Below are 18,526 nucleotides of genomic sequence, written 5' to 3' on the forward strand. Positions count from 1 at the left end.
GATATCACCATTGAGAAGATGAGAAGAATATATTGTGTCACATGGGAACCTGTCGGGGGGGGGGGGGGGGGGGGGGGGGGGGGTTGCGGGGGGACTTCCAGGAGACCATGGTGACAGAGGAGGCGGGGGTCAGGGCTGCCCCCCCCCCCCCTCTTCAGGCTTCATGAAACATTGCCAACACATCTCCCTGTGCATGTTTTTCTTTAATCACTTATTAATCTTTCCACAGATTGTCTGCATAATCCTCATTTCATAAGCGCCCATAATGCGCTCTCCTGACAGTGTTTTATCACATATTATGTCATTTGACTGGGATAACTGAGATTTAAGAATACATATGATCTGACTGTGCTGGAGCTGAATGAAATCCCTGTATTGAAAAGAGGATTTTGAAGCAGTATTAGTAAATTGGTCTAACCCTTTTTTAAAGAGGAATGTGAAATGCAAGCCAACATGCAGAACACAGGCAAAACAGGATTTACAGGAATTGTAGAACATAACTTAAGCAGTCTAAATTAAAGAAATGGCAGGGATGAAGCGATAAAGCAGCAGACAGCGTGGGTATGGTGCAAGCTGCTGCAAGATAGAAACACAAGCCTATATGTTCACCTCAACTGTGAATTTAATCCGCAATGCATTTTCTTTTTGTGTGCCTCAGCTTCTCCCCGAGGAGCATCCTGGAGTCGGTGAACACGGCCTTGGATATTAAATCCCTCTCTGTTGTGACACATCCATTGTTCCGCTGCTGCTGTTTGGACAATGAAGAGCCAACACACCATTACTTTACCAGATGCTGCAGGCCTTTCCAAGGTTATGAAGTAGATCTCCTCACTCCTAATCCATGACATGCCTTCCACTGAGGTGAGAGCAGGATGTTAGCGCCCCCCTGCAGACTCTACTGCCTGTTGAAGCGTGCTCAGATGCTGCTGCTCGGCCTTGGCATCGCCTACCTGATGGCGGGCAGCATCCTGCTCCTGCAGCGCTCCAGCATCAGAGTCACACAGCCCAACCTGGCCAGCCTGCCACCTCTGCTGTCCCTCGCTGCCCCCCCCACCGCCCTCAGGACCGCTGGCCTGGGCGTGAGGACGCGCTCCAGATGGGCCTCTGTTCAGCCCCAGTCTGGAGGGGGGGCCAAGGCCAGCAGACACTGGCCTGCGTCCCAGCGCCTGGGGGTCCAACACTTGCATCGGCGCTGGTTCCACAGTCTGCTGCCAGAGAGCCCGGAGCAGAGAGCCCCTCTGCACAGCAGACATAAAGGTACACATTCATTCATATATTCAAAAAACTATGCATTTTTTGATGTTAATGTCCTTTTCATGTTTATTAAATGCTTATTTCAAGTAGGTCAGACAGTAAAAGCTGTGACGTCCATCTTAATCTTGAGATGGCGCCTCTGCTTTTGGAGGGTAAACATGTTTTGACTACAGGCAAATCCTAAGTCCTAAAAGTCAGTGAAAGCCAGGGAGACTTGGTAGAACTCAGTGTGGTATGCAAATATTATAAGGTTTCTGTTTTGTAATGACTTTGAATCAAACCTCCAGTGTTGCAAGACATCTGTTCCAGTGTTGCAGCATCTTCATTTTTGTTTCCAATCAATGCCTTCAAAATAATTTCCATCACAATACTGACCTTACAGATGTTTCTCTTTCAACAAACTTAACAGTTCATATCATAGAGAGATAAACAGTGTCAACACATTGAGTTGAGAGAACAATTTTCAAGTGATAGTCCACTGAATACTACTTTTAACAAGATGACCACTTGCATGCTTTAACCATCAGTTTCTTTGGTGGTCATCTAAATCTCAGGGACGTCTGATATCTGCTGATATGTCAGACAGAGTTGTGTTTTGCTCCCCCTACAACATCTAATGTGATTTGCCAATCTCAACTGATCTTGTATATCTGTAGCCAAGGTTGTGTACCTCTATTAGCGTTAAACAAAAGCAGACATTGCAACATGAGTGAAAAAGCCTTAAAGAGGACATATTTAGCTTATTTTCATAATAGTCTTTAGTGTCTCCACTGTGACATGTTTCCATGTTCAAAAAGCTCTTTATGTTCTCATGCTGCCAGTGCTGCCAGCACCTCTTTTCACCCTCATGTCTGAAACCAGAGTCTGCTCTGATTGTTAGCTGGCCGGCTCTGTTGTGATTGGTCAACCGCTTAGAGATGTCCCGTCCCTAAGCCAATCACGTACAATGTCTTGGAGCGCTAGCAAATATATGAGTGAGTGTTACTTAGTGATGTCACTATAATACATAAGTAAACAAAGGAGTCCAATGGAGGAGTTTCAGGCTGGGGGTGGGGGGGTGGGGGGGGGGGGCGACACCATTTACAGACCATTCACATGCACAGAAAACCTATATAACACACAAAGAGTAAACCCTAAAGAAGCATTATAGGGCCTCTTCAACACGACCCTGCTTTCTGAAACACTGCGGGGAAAGTAGGATGTGTGAGAACAAAGATATGTTCCTGATGAAGATGTGTTTACTGAGACATTGGTTTTCCTGGTGAATAATAGATGAAGAAGCAAATAGGCAAGTCTATCTTCAATTTAGTGATTTACTTTTTGAGCTCAGGTGGCCTGGAGCTCTCTCACACAGCATCGTTCGACATTTATGAAGAGATAACCCTGATCTCAGAACAGTTAAAAAGAGGGTCATGTATACATTTATGTGACATTTTACCTTGTTGTTGCTTCAGATCATGTTGATGAGGGGTGTTGGGGAAATATTTCCAAGGCCCATAACTTTGACCCAGTTGATCAGTTCATACTGTCCTGACTAAGCACACGCACCTGTAGCCTTGGCTGCTGTGCTCTCAGTGTTTTGTCTCCCTGCTTCTGGTCTGGAGTAGAGTTCTTCCGAATTGACGTGGCAACTCTACCGTGAAGTCAGAACCTCTGACTCTTTGACTTGTTTTGTGAATTCTCCGGCCGAAGCTCCAAATAAACCGTCAGTGTTTGCCATCAAAGCTCCAGCTCTCCTCGCGTCTCTCTGAGTCCTGACTCCAATTGCTTCAGAAGTTTCCCCCACAAGGGGTATTGCTCACGACTCCTCTGCAAAAAAGAGAAGGAAAAACAGCCAAGCATGTGTTTCTTTTTGATAATACATTAGTATTTTTCATTAGTAATCTTGAATAAAACCTTGATATTAGTCATTTATTGCACTCACTAAGCCCTAACCATTGTTCTACCAGCTTCTTTAAAAGCCTCTCAAGAGCTCTTAGTCCTTCTTTTGAACAGACAATACAAGGCCCCTCAGTCACCAAGAAGGCTATATACATAGGTGGAGAAAGTACTCAGTGACTTTGTATACTGCAGGGTAGCTTGTGAATTGACTCCAGGTGGAACTAAAGTCAGATCTAAGTGTTGATTATATTTCACATCATTAATCAGAATCTGTAAAGTAACTAAAGGTACTAAATAAATGTAGTAGAGTAAAAGTATACGATTTGCCTCTGAATTGTAGTGGTACAAAGTATAGCAAACAATTGAAATACTCAAGTGAAGTACAAGTACCGCAAAAGTGTACTTAAATACAGTACCTGAGTAAATGTATGTGTTACTTTACACACATGACTATATACAGTATACATACAATGATGGAGGTAGGAATGAGATCAGTTTCAGCTGCAGCCATCTGGTAAAGGTTCCTTTTGAAAAGTATTTCCCATTAATCGGAAATAAATTACCCTGCTCTGCTATGCCACATGCACTGGAAAACAGGTTGAAGGTTCAGAGGAATTGCAGAGGCCCCCTAGGTGATATGATTCATATCCGTGGATTTTCCCGATTTTCAGTCAGCGTTGTAAGCAATCATTTTCAACTACTCTGATATAAATATATAAACAGCTTTAAAAAGACACTTTAGCTTGCCATTGACATTCACTCATTCCCACGTCATCTCTCATTTGTTTATACCATGTGTCGACGCACACTGAATGTCAGTTCTAATATAACTGTGTGTGCCAATTTACCATGCAAGGCTCAACTCAGTGCTACCAGAGGACTACAAGAATAAATAATAGTGAGAATATCAGTGAATGTCCTCACAGTCTTTGCAAGGCCTGCAGATATAATGCCTTAAGGTCTATGGTTTAGTATTACAACTTTATGTTTTCACTGTTTTATTCAAATCAATCTTTATTCAATGTAGTTTTACCGTCAGCTTTCAAACTGTATTTTGCCGTTACAACACACAGCCAGATGGAAAGGTGTGCCAATGCATTGTAATATATTCATAGATCCATGGGCTTACTAATTCCTTTTCAAACATTTTATATATACATGAGACGCGGGCCAGTCTTTGTGTCTCCTGCTGGAAACGTAGTGCCTCGCAGGGATGAGTCACAAATTCCTTGGTACGTAAAGTACATATTACATGCCCAGAGATGTGACAGGGATCAGAACGGAGAAATATTTCAGGGCTTGCTCAGTAAAAGCCGCACTTTTTATTTTGTTATGCTCGTTTTTTTATCTGCAGAGTTTTAGGTTGTCGGGAAGTGTAGGTGATTGGGTTTTAGATACAGGCGTAGTTTCCACGGGGAATTCCCCTCCACATTTCCCCTCATTTTATTGTTTCAGGTTCGAATCAGTAATAACAGAGGTCCCTCGGAATATGGCAACAGAGAGTGATAATGCTATAGGCTAAATACATGTTATCATAGCTTATTGGTTATGGATTTAGGGCTTAGCAACCTTAAAGGTCACCTATTGTGCAAAATCCACTTTTTCATGTCGTAAACATGTGTCCCCTCTGTGTAAAGAGACTCTGAAAGTTTCAGGAAAAAAGATTGTCTCTCTTCTTATCCTGATCCATTTAAATACCCCCCCCCCCCCCCCCCCCCCCTATCACCTGAATCTCCTCCTTGAGCACCATTGTGTTCTTTGTAACCAAATGTCTCTCAGAGGGGCGTGGGGAGGGGCTCCTTATTTTCATCTAAAGTAACAGACAGAGAATCAGCACTTTGGAAACAGGTCTGAAACAGAGGGGATTATGGGATGCTCTGTTTGGTATTTCAGCCAATCAGAGACATGTTTTATAATATATTAATGAAAAGCAGTATAATGAAAAACAATCATGCCCATGTTTTTTTTTTTCAAAATCATTTAATCTCAATTTTTAATTAATTATTTCCTCAAAACATATGGTATAATTCAGTTACATTTTAAAGATGTGGATACAACATTATCTATACAAAATAATACAGGTTAGGGTAGGGTAACAGACATTTACATGTTCAATATTTTCTCTTTATTTTGTAATACAAGTATAAAACAGAGATGATCCTCTCTGTCACCCAGCCTCATGTGCTGAGCTCAATGTAAGGTTTGTTTCAGACTGTTAACCTTCTCCAGCCACCTTTAATGGACACACACAGTGCACATGCTACTTGTCATTAGCCTTCTCCATCTACTCCTGTGGAGAAGAGTCAGCTCCAAAGCCATCAGTCTCAGTGTTCAGGACAGAGACACAGTGTCAGCTCTAAGTGCGGTCATTTCCATCATGTCTGGGACTTTGGGCAGCTTCCCTCCATTAACCCTCATCTGCCGACGCCTGGAGCTTCTCCTTCACTTTGATCAAAGCAATGACCTGCCCCGCTGGGTGGAGGCATTGAGGGGGGGCTCACCTTTTTGATGGCTCTTGAGAAGTTTCTTGCCACAGACCCCGGCCCTTGATATGTAAAGTACATATTACATGCCCAGAGAAGTGCAGAGGGATCAGAACTAAGAAGTGGTTGCACAAAAGAAGCCACACTTTTTAATTTTGTTATAGTCGTTTTTTTCTCTGCAGATATTCAGTAAGTGCAGGTGATTTGGTTTTAGACACGGGCGTAATTTCCACTGGGAATTTCCCTCCACATTTCCCCTCATTTAATTGTTTCAGCTTTGATTCAGTAATAACAGAGGTCCCTCTGAATGTTGCGACACTTAGTGATAAAGGGAAAGCTACATGAATGTTACCCGAGCTAATTGGTCATGTTGTTTTAGTTGTTGGCAATATATCTGCAGACACTACATAGGGCTGAAAAACAATCCTGCTCATGTTTTTATTTATTTAAATAATGAAATCTCAACTTTTATATACAGTTCCTAAAGATATGCTAGAATTCAGTTAAAGATTAAAGATGTGAATAGAACTTTATGTATCAAAAATAAAATGTGTTAGGGACAGACATTTAGATTTTCACCTAACATTTTGTCTTTATTTTGTTTTAGGTGATTATCCCTGACCCCTGCTTGGGTCAGCCTACCATGTGTTCAGCTCAGTGTAAGGATATTTGAGATCAGCAGTGAGACAGTCAACCCTGTCCAGTCCCCTTTAATGGACACACACAGTGCACATGCTACTTGTCATTAGCTGGAGTCAGCTCCACAGCCATCAGTCTCAGTGTTTGAGAAAGAGACACAGTGTCAGGTCTAAGTGCAGTCATTTCCATCATGTCTGGGACTTTGAGCAGCTTCCGTCCATTAACCCTCAGCGGCAGACGCCTGGAGCTTCTCCTTCACTTTGATTAAAGCAATAACCTGCCCCGCTGGGCGAAGAAGTTGAGGGGGGGCTCACCTTGGTGATGCCTCTTGAGAAGCTTCCTGCAACAGACCTCTCAGTGCCTTCCAGCTGCTGTGTCCTCCAGTGTTTGTCTCCAAACAAAAAGGGCAGCTTCAGAGGACTGTGCAGACTGATTGAATCACAAATTTGATATGCTGATGCTCGGCCTGCCAGAGATTTCATGGTTCATTGCTTGTGTCCATCGTATCGGTGCACCTTGCTGCCACATCTTGCTGCGTCTCCTCCAACCCTTTAAAATCATTTTCGTCCAGTTGGCATCAGTTCATTTTTATGCTAATAGGAGACATAGAAAGCTGAATCCTCAATGACATTGAAGCCTAAAAAACATCAATGAATACAAATGCATACAAAGGTTTGGGAAATAAACCTAAAAGCAGACATTGGGAAATTGCCAAAATAATCTTTCACCTGCCTGGTCACAACATGCACTCAATGACAAAATCCTCTGGCATGAAACCTAAAAATATCATATTCTCCGACCCTAGGGACGAGATGTAAACTCACCTGCAACCAAGAAAGAAGTGCATGTGCTACCCTCCACTCAAGTGATATTTATAAAACATACTTTTATGTGTCAGCTGAGTTTATGTAGCAGTGTGAAAAGACAAGGATAACATCAAAGACTGGATGGGTGACATTTTATATGGAGCCGTAATCTTGTCAGCACATCATAGTTTATCGTCGCCTATTATGCGTTTTCTTTTTCTTTCCACAGGAACGATTTTTATTCTAGTGCAAGTAAAAACTCTCCCAGAAACATCAAAAATACAAATATTTGACATTGATTGATAACAAAAAAGGCTTAGTCATGCTATAAATAAGTTGGTTATTGTGGCTCACAATACAATCTGGTGTGTAATAAATAATAATAACTATGGGGCAATTATTTTTTTGTAATATTTAAAGGTATTGTCTTAAAAGATGCAATATGCTCAGAATAAGTACAAACCCAAGTATAGGAAAGTCACAACAAAGACACACAAAACAAAACAAAGCTGAAAAAAATACTATTTAGAGTTAAATTGAATTCGATTACAAAGCAGTGATATGCAAACAGAGGGTTGGAGATGTAGAATCTTTATAATTATTATAAGGAATTCCCTCAAATTTGTACTTTCTTTTTTGCAAATGTTTAAAATAAGAAAAATGTCGTCCATACATTTTATGTTAACCTACTAATGAATTCAGTCAGGGATCATTTCAGAACACAATGCCTCTTGTAACATAAACACACTTCTCAAGTTGACCCTTGTCATTGTGAGAACACTGTACAGGGAATTTCACACTCACTGGTCTTCTCTCACATACAGGAACCTACATCGGATGCTTTCTTCACAACGCCAGCGATCGAGCCCTGGGGGGGACCATGCTTTATGACCTGCGCAAAATGACCAGTTCTCTGTGTCAGGACACCTGCTCAGAAAGGTAATGCATTCATGTGAAGGACCACAGAAGGCCTGCTGTTTGAGTAAACGCTTTGGATCTCAGTCTCCTCCATGAATGCCTCCTGTGTGTGGAGCCAGCGGAGAGGCAGGTGGCTGAATGACAGTAAAAGATGAGGGGGGGGGGGGTTGTGGTGAAGAGCAGGCTAGGACAGAAGGCTTGATCTATTGCAGAAGAAGGAAAGGGGGGAGGTATGCATGTGTTTGAGCTGAATGAGCAGTTTGTGGATACATCAGATATGTGCTTCTCTGTGGTGAATCTCTCGCTTTGAAATGACCGAAAGCTGAGGAAACATGCAGAGAAAGGCGGAATATTTCAAGCAAGCTCAAGGAATGACCCACTTGAGTTATTCCTCTTATATCTTAGCAGCTGTTGTGGAAAAAGTATTCATATTATTTACTGAGTAAAAGTACTAATACACTGAAAAAACTTAACCGCTGACTTTAATGAAATGTCTTATGTCAACAGATTTCACATCCCTGTATCAGATTAGTCGAAAGCAGTAATATTAATTTGAACCTAATCTTTTTTTATTTAAACTTAATATAATTGCTTTCAACTGACCTGATACAGTTAAGTTAAAGCAATTGACATAATACATTGAATTAAAGTCAACATTTCAGGTTTTCAGTGTATTTTTTTTAAACAATTTAAAAATACAAAATTTCAAGTAAAAGTAGTGAATCGAGAATGGAACCTAAGTAAAAGTATTTAAGTACGATTAGGAAAATATAATTAAAGTATTAGTACCCGTGGTTGTAGTTGCTTAAGTTGGATGCTTTAATATAAAATAATTATATTTCAAAAGTTCTTCCCAAGTATTGTTTGCTAAAATAATAATTGATAAAGTGGAGTAAAGATTACAACATTGGGATTCCAAAATGTAGCGGAGTAGAAGAATAAAGTTGTATAAAATGAAAATACCCGGGTACCTTAAATCTGTACTTCAGTACAGCACTTGAGTAAATGTACTTCCTTTCCACCACAGAAGCTTTGTTTCACAGAGTAGCGGAGGACAGATGGAAGCAGTCACACTTAGTCTGGACTCACATCTCAAGCCCCCCCCCCCCCCTCCCCAATGCCCTATTCACACAGAAAGCAGTTGTGCTCGTTACCTGAGTGGGCCAATTATCTAGATGAGTAAAAGTAAAAAGTCAAGGCAATTTATGAGGACGCTTCAAAAGACGTATGTGAAAAGGTCAATTTTGATGAGTTCTCTGCCTCTCCCGAGCGGGAGGAAGAAAAGAGAGGGTGAGTCACGGCAGCCTTGATATGTAAAGTACAGATCAGAGGTGAGCGCAGTGCAGACGGAGACGGCAGCACTGGCGGATGAGTGCAGAAGGAGAAGCACTGACAAATATCACAGTGGACAGAAACACTGTGGATTTAATGCTGGGGAATTACAATGATACTTTTAAAATGTAACCAACATCTTATGAGATGGCTAAGCCTGAGGGCAGAGGCTTGAGGTTGTGCATTGCCCTCAGCATGGCAATAACTGAATCTACTGTGTGTGTGTGTGTGTGTGTGTGTGTGTGTGTGTGTGTGTGTGTGTGTGTGTGTGTGTGTGTGTGTGTGTGTGTGTGTGTGTGTGTGTGTGTGTGTGTGTGTGTGTGTGTGTGTGTGTGTGTGTGTGTGTGTGTGTGTGTGTGTGTGTGTGTGTGTGTGTGTTAGTGGGTACCAGTTTGCAGGTCTGGAGTACGGAGCTGAGTGCCACTGTGGGAACCGGATCAGTAGCTCGCGGGCTGCGGAGGAGGACTGTAGTCTGGTGTGTCGGGGGGAAAGGGGGTCTCCCTGTGGAGGTGTGGGCCGACTCTCCATTTACAAGGTGGAGGAGCAGCTGCCAGGTCACAGAAAGTGTGAGTCACCGTCCCTCAGAGACAGGAGCTCGCTATTTATTCTGTGTACAGCCGGCTCTGTGAGAGCTGCTGACAGGAGGGGAAACAACCAGTCTTTAAACTGAAATCCTTAAACCTAATAGTGTGTAAACAGAAGGCTATGTCGGTAGAAATTATGCACTTCTCAAACACATGTATAACAATGTCTGGCCTAAAACAGTGTTGAAATAGAGATCGTCTCTGGGTCATTGAACTACACTGGTTGGATCGCATCACAAGGGGTGCTGTCTAGTTTTTTTATTCTATTTTGTAATTATTTGACTAATTCAAAAACAAATCTTTTTTTATAGCAAACCCTATTGAAAAAACCCTTTAAAAATAGATTTAAATGAAACACGCAAAACGCAAACAAAAAAACACACAAAAGTACACACAGACTTCCTTTCCTCGCTTTTTTTCCTCTCTCCATATTATTCTTTCCTCACCCACACACACGCACACACACACACACACACACACACACACACACACACACACACACACACACACACACACACACACACACACACACACACACACACACACACACACACACACACACACACACACACACACACACACACACATATATATATATATACGTACACACAAATACTAATTATTTTCAGCTTAATGTGAATGATGAGAAATAATGTATATCAACTGATATAATTATATCTTAGTAGGAAGGTACTCAAATAAGACCGGCCTATTGTCAAATGTTTCCCAAAAAGTGAAACCCAGTTTGTTGCTAGGCAGATTAACTTTCAGTGGTTAACATTACTGTACATCTTTCCATCGCTGCTCTGACACTCTGATGTGCAACTCATGTCATGCATTAATCCAGCAGCTCGGAGCTATCAGCACCAGTCTTAGTGATATAATATACTCATTATACATATATTATATATATTCTGCAGTCTTTATTGTACATAGCAATACCCTGTGTCTGTCCTCCAAACACCCCAGGACTCTGCAGCAGCCACTGCCTTACATCACTAAATGTGTGTTCATCCGTGGCTGAAAATAGTCAACATCAAATGGACGACTAATTCATATTTGAGTCTAATTTCTCGGAAAAGCCTACACAGAGTTTTAGGAAATTACTTTTCCAAAGACATTGCAACTCTTACTGAAATATGTGTCCTCAATATGAATCAATCCTCTTAAAGCCTTATACCAGCTCTATGTCTGATGTTGGATTTCCTTTGCCGCAAGAACATTTGTATTACAAAAATTTAGAATGATTTGCGCTGTTCCTCTGAGTGATGGGGCTCTTTGCGTGGTTGTAGGGCCACTTCATGATTTAGGCTGATTTAGACTGACTGGCTTTAGACAGAGTTTCACATTGTTTGCATGTGGCATGTCACAGATAGCTGTGATGCAGCATGATTCAATCTACTGGTAATTTCCTTCAAAACAACATATAAAGAAAAACATGTATTCATCTCTAGAGTTGTGTATTGGCCTTGATAATCCAAACACAACATATTAATAGCTATGTGGAAAATAAGACAACACTGATTATACATTCTCTTTCAGAAGTATTTTCTTCTTTAAGCTATGCACCACATAATTGATGTTGGCAAGGTCAAATTCATTATAAAGGCTTCATACCATATACATTATTAATATTCATGATTGGAGGCTTCAGTGTCTCTGGAGATTTGCAGCTGAATCTATTACACACCAGATTCAGTTAAGTATGAAAATGTAATTAGGGCAGGAACACTTTGGAAAGGATTATTTAAATTCAGCCCTTATATAAATCTATTTTCAAAAGAATTCACAATAGTCAACCCTCATATTAATCAATATTTATCCTGCTGGTCAGTGCAATTGAATCTAAATGTTAAGTGTGTTCCACCATCTTATAATGTTGTCTGTTCCAGTCAAAAACGTGCACCACCGCGGTTGCTTCAAGTTGCTGAACACCACCATCAGCACCTTCCCCGTCTCCTCCTTCCAGCCAAACCTGACCACTCAATCCTGCGTGGAGACCTGCACCGACAAGGTTTGTGTCAGTCCTCTAAAATAACAGCCCTGATCAGTTTGTTGCACAGATCTTCCTGTAGTGTACCAGTGTTTCTCCTCCTGTAGTACAGCAGACTCACAGATCAGAGAGCTGCCTCAGCTCCCTGGAGATCACTAGCAAACTCCCTGGTTTTGCTGAATATTAACGGTTTAATGGGCCTCTAATGAGAAGTAGATAGTCTGGATTCAGCTCTGAGATCTTTCTGGAAGCAGCTGTGTCTCCTCTGAAATGAATGTGAAAACAGGAATGGCTAGTAGATGTATTGCGTTACTGCATCCATGCATGAATAAAGAGAACAGGGTACAGCATTGAGAGCCCTGTTAATTCATATGAACGTTGCTCAGTGGTGCATGGAGCCAAAAATGGCCTGACACTGAGGAGCAAAAAGTACCCGCATCATCCGGGATCTTTGCCCATAGAGTATGCACACTTGTGTTTTCCTTGAACGCTTCCTCCAATCAAATCTAATAAATAAAGTCAAATAAATCGAGAGGGAAAATAACACTGGATTTAGATTTAGCTCAATGTTTAACAAATTAAAAATGAGCTCTTCAAGTGTTTCAAGTGAATTGTGATGTTGATGTCCCTCAAAAATATTAGACACTGATTTACAGATGTCACTTTCCCAATCTTAGTCAATGGGGAAAAATATTTTTGGGCCCAAACGACATAACAGACTGACCGACACTGTAATACCACCGTTTGGCCACAAGGACATTTGTTTCAACATCTGGCACTTCCTGTGGGATTGATACTGTAACATCAGGTGGTGACTTCATTCAGATTATTACCCACAATGCGGTGTGTGTGTGGATGTGCATTTGTGATAGTGCATTTTCACCGTCTGTTACCGGAAAAATGAGAATAAAATCATCAAAACTGATGATGAAGTGATGAAGACGTCACTGCTGAACTTAGCTGACACATATAAATGCGAGTATTTAGAGAAAAAAGAATACATGTTGAGTTTTTGTGTTTTTTGTTTGCAGGAGCTCCCGTTGGCTGTGTTCAAGAAGCCCCACTGTTTCTGTACATGGGCGTCCTCTCTGTTCAGTCTCAACCAGCAGTGTGTGGGGGACACTGGGCTGAACCACACCAGCAACTCCACCCACCCAACATCCCCCGAGCTGGACCACTACCAGGTGTATCACACCCCTGTGCTCGGTGAGATATGCAGCAGGATCTTATTTGGTAAAGGAGGATGGAAGAATGTAATTATTTCCTGCCATATCATTCATTTTTAAGGATCACGCACAGCAGCAAAGCTTCACACACTATTTCCTCCTGTGAAATGTTCTGTAAAATATCAGCTAAGATATCTGAGCCTCTGCATTAATGTTGTGTTGTTTCCTTGGGGAAATAATTGCTCTTGAAAGCAGTGTCACATCCCAAATTTAGATCAGACCCGAAATTCAACTCTGTCCCAATTTTTCACTTTTGCAACCTTTCTGCAATTTGTGCAACATGACTTGTTCTGCGTCTTTTTGAGAATGAGTCATTTTGTGCTTCCTGCATCCACACTGTGTGATATATTTGTTTTACCTGGTGCAGCTCTGCTTGCTTAAGCAGAGTAAAAATGACAACCCATCTCCTTGTAGACTCCAGGTGCAAAGAGAGGATGTTTCTGCCTCAGAGATCCAGCTCCCTGGTGGCTCTGTCTAGTTTTCCTGGTGCAGGCAACACCTGGGTGCGACACCTGATTGAGCTTGTGACGGGATACTACACTGGCAGCTTCTATTTCGACGGCACGCTGTACAACAGAGGTGGGGAGCTGACTGTTCAAAGAGTGTTTGAGCGAGCGCTCGGTGAAATATGCCTCGCAGCTGACCATTATTCATTCATGTATTCATGGCACCAGGTTTCAAAGGAGAGAAGGACTACTGGAAGAGTGGCCGCAGCATAAGTGTGAAGACCCACGAGAGCGGTCAAAAAGAGATCGAGATGTTTGATTCTGCCATCCTGCTGATTCGAAACCCGTACCGCTCCCTCATGGCTGAGTTCAACCGCAAGTGTGCCGGACATTTAGGACACGCTACAGACGTACAGTTGAAAAGCAAAGGTAATACAGTCCACTTCTATATTATATGCGTAATCACAGTAAGTAGGTGATGGCAATCGTAGCTCTCTTAACTCACGCAATTAAAATGAAATTGGATATACACCGAAAAAAACTGAAACGTTGACTTTAATTAATTGTATTATTTCAATAGATTTCAAATAACTGTATTAGGTTAGTTGGAAGCATTAAGTAAACATTTTTATTTTAAAATAATACATCTAATTAAAGTCAATGTATCAGTTTTTTCAGTGTGCACAACGGCACACACCTCATATAATATGGCATCCACTAAGTACACAATGTCATACACTTTGTTAAGTACAGCACACACTACTGTAAGTACATTCTACAATATGTGCACATACACTACCTACCAAACATTAAGTACAATAGGGTGTATGCCATGTACACTTTACATAAACTATGTTCAATGCAGCATACACTACGCCCTACATTACATAGACAGCTGCACACAGCATGTACAATACTCTGTACACTGGGCTATCAGACTTTGTTTACCCAGTGACCTCTGTAACCACAAACGCAATAAAATGAAAACACTCTTGTCCCCTACTTACAATATGCCAAACACTAAATACACAATACTATACAGTACACTATGTTCAACATGGCATACAGTAGTAAAGTAAATTATTCCATTCAATGTGTAGAAAATGCCACACACTGACAGGAGATGTAATTGTTACCAAAGCCAGGATCTATTAGTTTTGCACATTCGTAAGTGGTCACAGATATTACAGAACTTACACCATTTGCTGTTATTGACTCTTTGACTGTGTGACATCCATTTCTCAGGAATCAAACAACGCTTAGATAATTTTTCTGTTATCTGCTGTTGGTGAACGTGTTCTTGAACTTCCCTGAAACAATTCTTCCAAATGACAACATGGTGTATATGTTGAAGGGAATTGTGCAGAGAGGGTACTTCATACAGGCAGAGAAATGTGTTTACTCAAAATAACCTGATATAAGATATATTTATATATATATATGTGATGGCATATTTATACAGTGGGGCAAAAAAGTATTTAGTCAGCCACCAATTATGCAAGTTTTCCCACTTAAAGAAAGGCCTGTCATTTTCATCCTAGGTATACCTCAACTATGAGACAAAATGAGAAAAAAATCCAGAAAATCACATTGTCTGATTTTAAAGAATTTATTTGCAAATTATGGTGGAAAATAAGTATTTGGTCAATAACAAAAGTTCATCTCAATACTTTGTTATATACCCTTTGTTGGCAATGACAGAGGTCAAACGTTTTCTGTAAGTCTTCACAAGGTTTTCACACACTGTTGCTGGTATTTTGGCCCATTCCTCCATGCAGATCTCCTCTAGAGCAGTGATGTTTTTGGGCTGTCGCTGGGCAACACAGACTTTCAACTCCCTCCAAAGATTTTCTATGGGGTTGAGATCTGGAGACTGGGTAGGCCACTCCAGGACCTTGAAATGCTTCTTACGAAGCCACTCCTTCGTTGCCCGGGCGGTGTGTTTGGGATCATTGTCATGCTGAAAGACCCAGTCACGTTTCATCTTCAATGCCCTTGCTGATGGAAGGAGGTTGTCACTCAAAATCTCATGATACATGGCCCCATTCATTCTTTCCTTTACACGGATCAGTCGTCCTGGTCCCTTTGCAGAAAGAGAGCCCCAAAGCATGATGTTTCCACCCCCATGTTTCACAGTAGGCATGGTGTTCTTTGGATACAACTCAGCATTCTTTCTCCTCCAAACACGTCTAGTTGAGTTTTTACCAAAAAGTTATATTTTGGTTTCATCTGACCATATGACATTCTCCCAATCCTCTTCTGGATCATCTAAATGCTCTCTAGCAAACTTCAGACGGGCCTGGACATGTACTGGCTTAAGCAGGGGGATACGTCTGGCACTGCAGGATTTGAGTCTCTGGCGGCGTAGTGTGTTACTGATGGTAGCCTTTGTTACTTTGGTCCCAGCTCTCTGCAGGTCATTGACTAGGTCCCCCCGTGTGGTTCTGGGATTTCTGCTCACCGTTGTTGTGATCATTTTGACCCCACGGGGTGAGATCTTGCGTGGAGCCCCAGATCGAGGGAGATTATCAGTGGTCTTGTATGTCTTCCATTTTCTAATAATTGCTCCCACAGTTGATGTCTTCACACCAAGCTGCTTACCTATTGCAGATTCAGTCTTCCCAGCCTGGTGCAGGTCTACAATTTTGTTTCTGGTGTCCTTTGACAGCTCTTTGGTCTTGGCCATAGTGGAGTTTGGAGTGTGACTGTTTGAGGTTGTGGACAGGTGTCTTTTATACTGATAACGAGTTCAAACAGGTGCCATTAATACAGTTAACAAGTGGAGGACAGAGGAGGCTCTTAAAGAAGAAGTTACAGGTCTGTGAGAGCCAGAAATCTTGTTTGTTTTTAGGTGGCCAAACACTTATTTTACCGAGGAATTTACCAATTAATTCATAAAAAATCCTATAATTTGATTTCCTGTATTCTTTCCCCCCATTCTGTCTCTCATAGTTGAGGTATACCTAGGATGAAAATTACAGGCCTCTCTCATCTTTTGAAGTGGGAGAACTTGCACAATTGGTGGCTGACTAAATACTTTTTTGCCCCACTGTATATAAGATAAGATAAGATAAGAATAACAAGTACTTTACTGATCCCAAGTTGGGAAATGTTTGTGTATATAAATATAATATACTATAGCCACAACCTAATAACTCTTAAGCTTTGCTGCACACTATCAATATCAGTGTGTGTTGTGTTAGAGATGTCGCAGCAGACTCTGGAATCACTAGTATCTATTCTACTATCTGCAGTGGAAAACTAAAAAGAGTAAATGAACTGTTTGAGTTGATTTGAGTCAAGCGGTAGCAGGCAGTGTAAACTAGACTAAATGTCCTTAACTTCTCTCTCTTTCACCCACAGAATGGCCAGAATTTGTCTCCAGTTACGCCCCCTGGTGGGCGTCCCATGCTCTGAGCTGGCTGAGATTTGGCCGCCGCCTGCTGGTGGTGCACTACGAGGAGCTGCAGATGGCTCTCGTCCCTCAGCTGCGTCTCATCACAGCCTTTCTAAACGTCTCAATGACCGAGGAGAGGCTGTTCTGCGCCCAGGGAAACCAGGACGGACACTTCAAACGTTCAGGGGGACAGAGACCCTCTTTTGACCCATTCACCTCTGATATGAGACAGATGATTGACCCCTTTATTCTTACCGTTGACCAGGCGCTGAAGGGCAGAAACTTTAGCGGAGTTCCACAGGAATACTTTCCCAGATGATGATGTGAAAAGGTCATATACTACTTTCAAAAGACTGACCCAAGTGGGGTTGTGACTCTTCATGAGTAAGGGGAACAGACACACTCTGTAAGTGGACCACCTGACTCTTTGATAAGACAGACACACTGTGAATAGCTGTAGATGGCCGGAGGTCACTGGAGGAAACATGACAAGTCCTTGCGAAACCCTATGGAATCAGTGATGAAAGCCCCAGTGCCAAGAGCGCCTCGCGAATAAGACGAGTACTCAGAGAGGATTGGACATGATTTGTTGGACTGCTGAGGTGGGATTATCTGACAAGTGCCCGACTGCACAAATATGAGTTGGGTAAATCCAGGATGGATTTATTTTGGTTGAAGACGTCTTTCTGCCACTCTTTTTAATTTTCACTTTGGGAACATATTGTGTTTTTAACCTACACACTCTTGGAAATCTGCTGGTTGCTACAGGTTTGAAGACACTGATGGATAAAAGCCTCAAAGCTGCTCCTAAGGACTCTCCATGAAACAGTTCATTGATATGTTGATCATAATGAAACTGCTTAAAACTGTAAACTGCAGCTGGTTTTATGATTATTTTTATTTCATTAAAAGCATTCCGTTTCAATCGTTTGAAGTTTGCATTTCTTTGAATGTTTCAATTTAATGGAACAAGGTAAGACATTTTGACACTCAACCCTAACCCTAACCCCTGCATCTCAACAGGTTTATGTATTTAACGTTTAACTTTGAGGGACTTCCTCCCACCGGTAGGTCCGCATTGTACAGTAGTTTACCATTTTTATTATTTCCAATGTTAACTGAATAAATTGTGCCACCTGGAGGCTGAAGTGCGGCAATAGCGTTGACATTATACTGAGGGCTTGACTAATCAACTTGTTTTCTTTAATTGTACTTCAAAACAATAATAAATGGCTGATCTAGTAATGACATTGAACATTTAAAAAATCTGAGAATGTAGGTAATGTAGGTAATAAAAATTAGTCATGCTTTTCCGGTTATTACCCATCCCCTTGTGTGTTATGAAGGTTTTTCTGCATGTAAACGGTCTGCAGAGTCACAAACCCTCAAAGTACACCCTGTAGCGAGTAAAACTCTAACACAGGAAAGACCTGTCTATGCTGCCCCAGAAAGCCTTGTTGGAGATTTCTCATTTTCCATTGTTTACTTTCTGGGTACAGTGACGTGCCCATACCCAAATGGACCCATTGGTCCAAATGGACCAATCCGAAGCCGTTACGTCTGCGGA

At 41.6% G+C, this 18,526-nt stretch overlaps 1 protein-coding gene across 3 annotated transcripts; it reads left to right on the forward strand.

Annotated features, from left to right (window-relative positions):
* Positions 1–220: 220 nt before the first annotated feature.
* LOC307018865 (sialate:O-sulfotransferase 1-like) lies at positions 221–17,884 on the forward strand. Of its 3 annotated transcripts, none has more exons than XM_079649350.1 (8): positions 225–1,257; positions 7,888–8,002; positions 9,695–9,879; positions 11,790–11,911; positions 12,922–13,123; positions 13,531–13,695; positions 13,791–13,991; positions 16,926–17,884. In XM_079649350.1, the coding sequence occupies exons 1-8, from the start codon at positions 873–875 to the stop codon at positions 17,276–17,278; spliced, it is 1,728 nt and encodes a 575-aa protein (XP_079505476.1). In that variant the 5' UTR covers positions 225–872; the 3' UTR covers positions 17,279–17,884. The 3 variants fall into 3 exon arrangements, with proteins under 3 accessions (XP_079505478.1, XP_079505476.1, XP_079505477.1); XM_079649351.1 differs by having other exon boundaries at positions 228–1,257; positions 12,922–13,096; XM_079649352.1 differs by lacking the exon at positions 11,790–11,911 and having other exon boundaries at positions 221–1,257; positions 9,705–9,879.
* The last annotated feature ends 642 nt before the right edge of the window (positions 17,885–18,526 follow it).

The sequence above is a fragment of the Notothenia rossii genome (genome assembly GCF_949606895.1).
Source record: "Notothenia rossii genome assembly, chromosome: 9".
Taxonomy (NCBI): Eukaryota; Metazoa; Chordata; class Actinopteri; order Perciformes; family Nototheniidae; genus Notothenia; species Notothenia rossii.